Source organism: Scylla paramamosain, chromosome 7, assembly GCF_035594125.1.
Source record: "Scylla paramamosain isolate STU-SP2022 chromosome 7, ASM3559412v1, whole genome shotgun sequence".
Taxonomy (NCBI): Eukaryota; Metazoa; Arthropoda; class Malacostraca; order Decapoda; family Portunidae; genus Scylla; species Scylla paramamosain.
The window spans coordinates 10577734-10587500 of NC_087157.1; the positions used below are offsets into that span (position 1 = coordinate 10577734).

At 37.1% G+C, this 9767-nt stretch overlaps 1 protein-coding gene across 1 annotated transcript in view; it reads right to left on the bottom strand.

The window, feature by feature from the left end:
• Positions 1-1234: 1234 nt before the first annotated feature.
• LOC135102478 (procollagen-lysine,2-oxoglutarate 5-dioxygenase 1-like) overlaps positions 1235-9767 on the bottom strand; it is a 25138-nt gene continuing 16605 nt past the window's right edge. The window contains exons 5-10 of the mRNA XM_064007794.1: positions 6518-6656; positions 5977-6159; positions 5235-5339; positions 4134-4280; positions 3555-3680; positions 1235-3196 (exon numbers count right to left, since the gene is read on the bottom strand). Of these exons, the coding sequence (XP_063863864.1) occupies positions 3041-3196; positions 3555-3680; positions 4134-4280; positions 5235-5339; positions 5977-6159; positions 6518-6656 (856 nt within the window). The 3' untranslated portion in view covers positions 1235-3040. The remainder of the gene's footprint in view (positions 3197-3554; positions 3681-4133; positions 4281-5234; positions 5340-5976; positions 6160-6517; positions 6657-9767) is intronic.

Below are 9767 nucleotides of genomic sequence, written 5' to 3' on the forward strand. Positions count from 1 at the left end.
AATATTATAATCTTAAGATAGCAAATTCTTGTTTCCGTTTCCTCGGCTAGTGACTTCACTGCTTTGTTTTTACCTTTTATTTTCTTTATCCAAAGACAAAAACGTTTAATTAATGCTAACTTAGTTCTTATAGCAATGGTTTGTTCTATTACCTCATTGTATGTGAGGTGTGGTTATATAGATGGGTTATTTAAATATTCCTATTAACGCCTTTTCATCACATTACGAGAAATTACATGCTTTTTTTTTCTTCTTCATTTCATCAGTACTTAAAAGATACGTACAAAGCAGGTCAGTGCGTTCAGTGGCCGCAATTAGAACTATCTCGTGTGGTGTGCTTGGACACGTACAGTCATAAACGCATTCCCTTCCAACCTTCCATAGATTGAAAATAAATTAATAAATAGGTAAAAAGATAATAACAATAAGTAAAAAAAAAAAAAAAATAGATAATAAATAAATAAAAATAAATAAATAAATAAAAATGGATAGGTAAACAGCTAAAATTACAACAAAATGGACAAAATAGATAATTAAGATCAAGAAAAAAAAAATCCAGCATAATGCATAATCAAAACCATTTCTACCATTTGTATAACTATCATCTGGATATCCTCCTCCTTCCTCAATCACTTCCTGTCATATAGTCCTGTATAGTTTCACTCCTTCACTCATCAAAACTCTTTGGTTCTCACTTACCCATACTCCCATCCCATTCGTACTGCAAGCCGAGAGTGAGAACATAAGGGAAGCTGCATTAAGTCAATAAAAATGTGGCAGTCCCTGTATGAAGTTAAAACACCTATGTATATAATCAGACTTAAACATACTCTCATCACATTGGTACAAGGAAAGTAAGAACACAGGGGAAGGTCCAAGAAGCCAGTATGAAATGCGACCGGTCTTTAAACACCTATCTATCCATCATCCCTATCCACAAATCTATCCGACCTTTCACAGCTTTCTACTAACTGCATCAGTAACCTGATTAATGAATCTGTTCCAGACATCTACCACCTTATTTGAAACCTAATTTCTTATCCTTTTTTAAAATACAAATATCATTCTGCTGCAGGATGCGCTCCAGAGCCCCTTCCCTTTCTTCCAGGTGGCTGTTATACTCCTTCCCTGTTCTACTAAAAATTACTGAAACATTAACTTTACTTGGATATTCCTAGTACAAGGCTTAGAGATGACAGAAATACTCTGATGAGAAGGTTATTGAAGTATTTGGTTCCATCAAGATGACACTGTGTAAAAAGTTTTATTACTATAATGAACACATATTCTACACATATGGCATGCATAACATTTATGCAACTGATTTGACAGTTTTACCTACTTAAAAATATAATAAAGATCACAATATTACTATAAGTAGCACCATCAGCTTGTTTTTTCAGCCTGGGAAGTGGCCGAGATCATCTGTGTAATGTTTGTCATACACCACACTGCTGGGAGTGTGCAGCACCTCCTCCTGGCACATACAGGCAGAGCAAGTGACAGGTTCATGTCATTGGAATAGTGTGTTGTGACGCTTGTAATGTGTGTAGATATTTCTGTTTCATTCACTGGATATCTTACATAAATCATAAAATGATATAAAGGAATATGATTCTCCAAACTGCTGTGTACCTTTCTGAATATATGATATATTGCTAGTGTGCATACATAAAAAAATGTAATTTTCATTGTGATATGAGAATTGTCTTAAACTTTAATGTTTTACACATTCTGTTGCCATTCTATAAAGCACACTAATTATATTGGTAATGCATTTTTGTGATATTAGTATAATGGTTATATGTACTCGTACATCATTTGAAGTTTTGGTGGGGATAACTATGTATTTTCCATAAAACACTTTTCTTGATTCTTTAATACAATATGCCCTTTCCTACACTATTACTTTGCCATTACACTGAATTTTCAAAAAGAAAACACAGCTACACCACATAAAACTTAAGAGCACAAATACTGCAGGTGGAATAATGTGCATGGGAGAGGCATTATAGAAAGGGTCTGATATTGCTACATTGCATGAAAAATTGGGGTGGACTTGTAATGCTGCAATCAAAAAGCTCAATATGGTACATTTTATGAAAAGATACAAATTAAGTAAGACATCATACAAGACTGGCACCAGACAAAATTCACATGGAGATAACAGACGAATACAAATACAAAACAATACATTACTATAAAAACAGAAGCAAATGATATTTTCTACGGAAAATATAAAATCTTATATTATTAACAATTTCTAAGACTCATACATTATGACTTACAGGAATGCAAACTCTGGTGTGAAGGGAGAAGGAATACCTCTTCTTTCTTTCCTAAACCTTGTATCAATAAATGGAATCACAAGAGGATAACAATCCAGGATTAGAGATCTGGATAACTGCAGGATTTCAGGGTAAAATATCAAATATGATTTCCTTAAGCACTGGCAGCATCAGCCACAATACTAAACATTTATGTAGATATATTTCATATTTCTTAAGTTTAACTGCAGTAATATAACTCTTTTAATATGTTTCTTTCAAATGTTCACTCGAAATTATGACAAACAGACAAAAATTAATTCCCCCCATAAACCTTACATTTTTATTCTGTAATGGTGCCTGGCCTGCTGCTGGGTGGCATCAAGCTATCACAGTGGCTGGCATCAGCATATACTGCAGCAAACTACATAAGTATAGGTGTTACACATTACAAACTGAGTCAGTGAGTATTACATCAGCAGATAAGAGATATAAGGCATTCTGGTAACTATTCATGATATCTGACTTGTATGAAGTTTTCCTTCTCAGATAAAGATAAAACATTAAGATGCTTTTAACTTACCACATCAGGTCATATAAAATACCTTGGGAACACTCATACACATCAATCTGTCACACATTTTGTAAAATTTGATACTATGATGGAGACAGAGAATCATAACATAAAGGGTCAGTAGACTGCTACCAACTTACAGACTAGAAATTCAGATCAAATACGAAGAATAGGATTAGGTATAAAAAATACTGAGAAATCAAGGATCAATAAAAGAGACCATGATGTAGCGTGTTCCTCTAGTGGTCTGCAGGCCCTCATGGTAGTGGGTGAGGCGGCCGGGGTGCATGAGGGACCAGCCCACCCGTGTGTCCACCACCGAGCAGTTGTACCGGATGAAATGAGCGCCACCTCCCTGAGAAAAAGAGAAGGAATAACCCTTTTTATGTGAGTCATTTTTCCCACACAGTATGGTCAGCTGTCTGTGGCTAAAGTTGATGTTTGTAAACATTAAATATGTTTTTCAAAATTTTTATGATGAAAACAGTCAATAAGTCAACAAGAGAGAGAGAGAGAGAGAGAGAGAGAGAGAGAGAGAGAGAGAGAGAGAGAGAGAGAGAGAGAGAGAGAGAGAGAGAGAGAGAGAAATCTCATTTGACTCTTGACCATGCTAAACAACTACAAAAATACAAAAAATAGTCTCCAGTTGAGTTAGCAGCTTCATGGATTTGGAAAATGACAGGCAAGTAAAAACAAGCTGCAAATGCACTTACCTCATAATCAATGTGTGGACGATTGAGGCCAATGTTGATGGTGTAGGTTGAAGAGTCGTGGTGGGGACGCAGGAAGGACTGCTCTGTGGGTCTGTACCTCACAATGAAGTTCATGATGGCTCGGGCCTGTTACACAGAAAGAAAGCATTCATTTTATACAATTACAAATGAATGTTTATAATCTATATAATAATTTCCTTTTAGTGCTAGAACTTTATACTACTGCATCATAAGAATATAAGAAAACAAGGGAAGCTGCAAGAAGCTGCCAAACCTACATGTGGCAGTCCCTGTAGGGAACCTATTTCCACCTATCATCCTCATCCATAAATGTGTCTAATCTTCTTTTAAAGTTCCCTAATGACTCACTACTAACAACCTGACTGCTGAGTCCATTCCATTCATTCACCACTCTATTTGAGAACCAATGCCTTCCTCTCTTTTTTTAAATCTAATTTTTCAAGCATCTTTTCCTAATCCAAAATAATTAATACTCAAGGAACTGAATGGACATTTAAGGTCAGAGTTTACTCTTTCAACTGATGAATCGCAAGAGGTTTTAGGAATATCAACACTTACATCACTATCATATCCAACGAAGACTTTCTCTGCCAGAGGTTTGACATAATGGCGAAGAATCCAGAGCCACTCCTGTTCATACTCTATCTGGTTCATGTGAATGTCAACAGTTGGTACATTCTCATACCCACCAGCCAGTCTGGGGTCCTGAAATACACAAGATAAAGCTATTTACACATATAACATGACAACTAAATTCTCAAACAAAGATTAATATGGTAATATCAAAAGTCAAGAAAACTCACAGTAGTGCATATTAAGCACCATTTGTTTCTAGTGTCACAAAACAATTCTTCTTTCAATCATTGAAAATACTATGTTCTCTGTGAGCAGAAGCTATAAGCATCATAACTGTAAACCAATCATCAACTGAAGTTTTTGCTGAATTAAACCAGTTAAGTTGAAACCTGACTTCAGCAACACAAAACAAGGCCACTCATGTTTTATGATTCCAGGGTGGATCAGGGTTACTGACGGCTCACACTGTGTGACCACTCAAAGATCCAGCCAATACTTAAGGAAGATTTACAATATTATAAGGGAGAAGAAAAGAATTGCAGTGTTGGAGGAGTACACACACACACACACACACACACACACACACATCATTGGAATGCTTTACTAGAGGAATTGGTGGGTGCAAACAATATACATACATTTAAAGAAAATAAGTAAGTTGTTTTTTATAAAATGAAACATTACAAACTTGACTCAATCCTGTAAAAAATACAAATAGGTAAACACACACACACACACACACACACACACACACACACACACACACAGGGGATGGCAAGACTAATAACAGTTACTAGCCTCTCCCTTGCCAGACAGTGTAGTCATAACTCCTTAACTTTGGTCTGCTCATATCCTCTGGCCAATGACAAGTGCTACACCACAAACAGAAGTAAGCTTGAGTTGTCTCTCCTTGGCCAAGGACTCAAACCTCCATATCTCTTACTTGTGAGATCAGTGCACTGGCCACAACAACACTAGATTCACAGACATATTCATTCAGCAAATATATGTTTCTTCTATTTTATCTGTCAGCAATTATATGTTTCTTCTGTTTTATGTGTCAATCAAGACAGTTTCACTCACATTATTGCTGCCATCTGACCATCCACCATTATCCTCAGCCACTGCAATGAACTCCTCGCAGAAGCGTGTGGTGAACAGTGGGAACCAGTACACATCAGGGCATGGCTGGAGGATGGACAGGAGAAAGAAAGAATAATTAGTATCTAAATAATACGGTACAAATTCATACATCTACAGTGTCCCAAAAGTTGAAGCAAACACTTTGGTAGCTGGAGTTGTAAGCAACTCAGAGTAGGAAGTTTTCTATGCAAATATAGTATGTTTGTTTAATTTACTTTTAAAATTAGGTTGACTTTTAAAAATTATACATCATGGCTGTTATTTCTTAGCCCAGGCATATAAGAACATAAGAAAATAGGAAGTTGTAAGAACCCATCAGGCCTACATGTGGTAGTACCTGCATGAAACATATCTACTTATTTCCACCTGTCATTTGTCCAATCTTCTTTTAAAGCTACCTAATGACTCAGCATTAATAACCTTATTACTGAGTCCATTCCATCCATCTACCACTATACGAGTATTTGAAAACCAATTCCTTCCTATCTCTTTTAAATTTAACTTTTTAAGCTTCAACCCATTATTTCTTGTTCTATCCTGATTACTGATCCTGAAAATTTTGCTTATGGCATCCTTGTTATATCCTCTATACGACATGTAATCATAAAACATATAAAAAGTGTTACAAATGCAATTTCAATATAAGTTATCAAATGTATGCACACAGTGAGTGGTAACTTACCATTTCGTTGAGAGTGTTTGGGTTGAGTGCCTGCCAGTACTCGGGTGAGATGTAGCGCTGCTCCCAGTCACGGCGGTTGGCCTTCATCTGCCACATGTCATTGTGCAGGTACTTGGTGGGGAAGAAGTCCGGGTCCACCAGGTGGCCATACTCCTCCAGATTGGTCACGTACATAAACACACCCTGGCCATGAAAGTTGGTTAGCTCTCCTTAATTGCATCCACAGCTATATTCACACATACTGTGAATTTCTCATTCACTAATATTAATCTATTCTAGTGGGTAGTCATAACTGGTAACTAATAATAATATTCACATCGACTATAAATTCCTTATTCACAAATTTTAATGCATGTATGAGCAGTTATAAATCTTTGCTGGTATTAAGTACAGTATCTAACTTCTGAAAAAAATAAGAATGCTATCGGATTTCACATAGACTAATAGTTCAAGGTGACAGATAAATCTTCCTTGAAATCTCTAAGTGGGAATGAACCAAGAATCAGAAAGGAGAGCAAGAAGACGGCCAGTATGAACACACCTTGTCCCTCATGTTGGCAGCCATGGCCATGTCAGCATCCAGCAGTCTGTGGATAAAGTTGGGGCGTGTCTCAGCATTTCGCAGCACGGTGCCCTGGATGAGGTACACCCCGGTGATGTACGGCACATTCCAGACCCCTCTGCAAACATGGGGAACAGTTAGAATACAATGCTAGGACACTTATTCCTTTGAGTGCATCACATGTAAATCAAGGAAGACTTCAGGAATGATGCCGGATTAGTGTAATTAAAAGAAGCATTTATATGTACTCTGTAAACAAGTAATGGGGGTGAACATTCAGAATACAACACTTGGACACTAATTCCTCTAATTGCATCACATGTAATATTAAAGGAAGGCTAGAGGAATGTTGCTAGATGAGTGTAATTCACAGCAGCTTTAACATCTAATCTGTAAAACAAGTAATGGAGATGAACAATCACAATACAACATTTAGACACATTTCCTCTTAGTGCATTTCAAAGAAGGCTAAAGGAATGATGCTGGAACAGTCTAATTCATATTGTAGCATTAACATGTCTGTATGACAAATGAAATTAAAACTACACCTAAGGTAGCTCAATTTATGTAATTAACAGAATATAAAATAATATAATTCATGGCCTTAAGTAAGACTTCTAGTAATGGATGGAGTAGGGAAAAGAAACAAAGCTCTGGATTCAATATCCAGTGACTCTTCTTATAAAAATAAATGCATAAAATTTAAGAAAGGCATTTATATCATACACACACACACACACACACACACACACACACACACACACACACACGTGTGTGTGAACTGCTTTGTGGTTCTGAAGAAATGTGAAAATAACATAAGAAACATGAAAATAATAAGGAGAGAGAGAGAGAGAGAGAGAGAGAGAGAGAGAGAGAGAGAGAGAGAGAGAGAGTGTGTGTGTGTGTGTGTGTGTGTGTGTGTGTGTGTGTGTGTGTGTGTGTGTGTGTGTGTGTCATCCCCCCCCCCCCCCGGAAGTGCAACAGCAGTGGTGATCATGGTGTCAGGAGCTGTGTCAAGAGATGGCAGGCTGGAGTAAGGCGGGGCGGGGGCCACAGTGGACAACTACAACCAATGATTCTACTTAATACCTTCCTTGACTACAACACAGTGGCGCTTAGGACAGTGATGCCTCCAGTCATTTTTCCTTCCACCCCCATCCCTCCCTCCACCATTCCTCCCACATTCCTCTTTTGAGAACAGCTGAGGGCGATTATCTTTCTAGGAACTGATGTGTGTGTGTGTGTGTGTGTGTGTGTGTGTGTGTGTGTGTGTGTGTGTGTGTGTGTGTGTGTGTGTGTGTGTGTCTCAGAAGGAATTAACGTGATTCAGGTCCCCTTATCTGTCTCTCTTCCTAGTAGATGTTGACAGCAGCGATGTAATTATTTTTTTTCCGGGGCGAGGGACAGAACGGGTCTTTTAGAACTTAAAACCATGGGAACATTAGAAAATAAAGGAAGATGTAAGGAGTTATCAGATCTACACGTGGCAGTCCCTGTAACAGCAGCAGCAGCAGTAGCAGCGGCAATAATAATAATAATAATAATAATAATAATAATAATAATAATAATAATAATAATAATAATAATAATAATAATAATAATAATAATAATAATAATAATAATAATAATAACAGCAACAACAACAACAACAACAACAACAACAACAACAACAACAACAACGATAACAACAACAACAATAATAAAACTTAATAAGGAGAGGAAAAAAAAAAAACACTGAACTGATGTAATGCCACAATAATTCACAAAGCTACTTTTATATAAGAAACGTTGCAACCGTCTTCATTATTATTCCTATCTTCAACACACACCAGCATTTCACGGAGGGGGAGCGGGAGGCAAGTGACAGAGGTAAGATGACAAAACGAAACGTGACTACTAAGAGGCAATGCTGTGTACTATAATTCACACCTCGAATCACACACAAAGGCTGATGACACTTAGGGCACTGATGATACAAGAGTAGAACTTTCTGGGAACGGGTTATCACACTTCAAGAGACAATGTGCGGGTCGAGAGATAACACAGTAAGGCTCAGGAAATGAAGGGTCAAGGACGTCATAACATACGTAGCGGCTGCAGTGTTATTGTACGTTCATGCCACATAGGGCAAGTCACCTACACACCCGCCAGCAATTGCAGGTGTGGGTAAGAAATGTAATAATGCGCTAGGTAGTGAAGACATGAAAATTTGTAAGGAAAAGACAAATCTATTCAATACCCAACTTTAAGCCTCAGTTTTTCTTTTGCAATTTTATCTATTCATTTGTATTTCTTTTTTATGTATCAGGGAGATCGACCAAGAGAGAGAGAGAGAGAGAGAGAGAGAGAGAGAGAGAGAGAGAGAGAGAGAGAGAGAGAGAGAGAGAGAGAGAGAGAGAGAGAGAGAGAGAGAGAGAGAGAGAGAGAGAGAGAGAGAGAGAAATGTAGTTCCCAAAAATCATCTACTTTTCTTGTTTATATTTTTATGCATCCATCTTATTTAATTTTTATTGCCAGCAGTTAACTGATACGCAACCACTTAACATTTACCTTATATTATCTACTACACACCATAACTGCCATTTCACGTTTATTCCTGCCGTGTCTGTCATTAATGGAGTGGTAGCGGTGAAGTGGTTAGCGCCGCTGGCTGCTGGTCCATCACTCACCTCCTCCTGTCACCTGTCAGGGGCAACCGACACCCAGCCACCAACAGCGCCGTGCGTCCGCCGCCCCAATCCTCGAGTCTCCACTGTATTACAGGTTTATATGCGATTGAAAAACGATATACAGATGAACTATAGGTAAAATTTACTTTTCAATTATTTCTAACTGCATTAGAAGTTTATGTGTTATTGAAAACGACAACGGGCAAAATTTACTTTCCCAATGATTATTTACTGCATTAAAGGTTTATATGCGACTGGAAAAAAAACGTAATATGGGTGAAATAAAAGTAGACTTTACTGTCCCAATTATTATTTATTGGATTAAAAGTTCATGTGAAATAAAAAAAAAAATGACATAAGGGTGAACTTAAGGTAAAATTTGCTATCTCAGTTATTACTTATTGGATTAGAAGTTCATGTGTGATTGAAAAATGAGATATGGATGGAATAAAGATATAATTTAATATCTCAAATATTTTTCATGTTAAATTTACTTTCTCAAATATTACCTAAGTTAATAAAGCCAGACTTCATGTATAAAAGGGATTGAATTTTTTAAA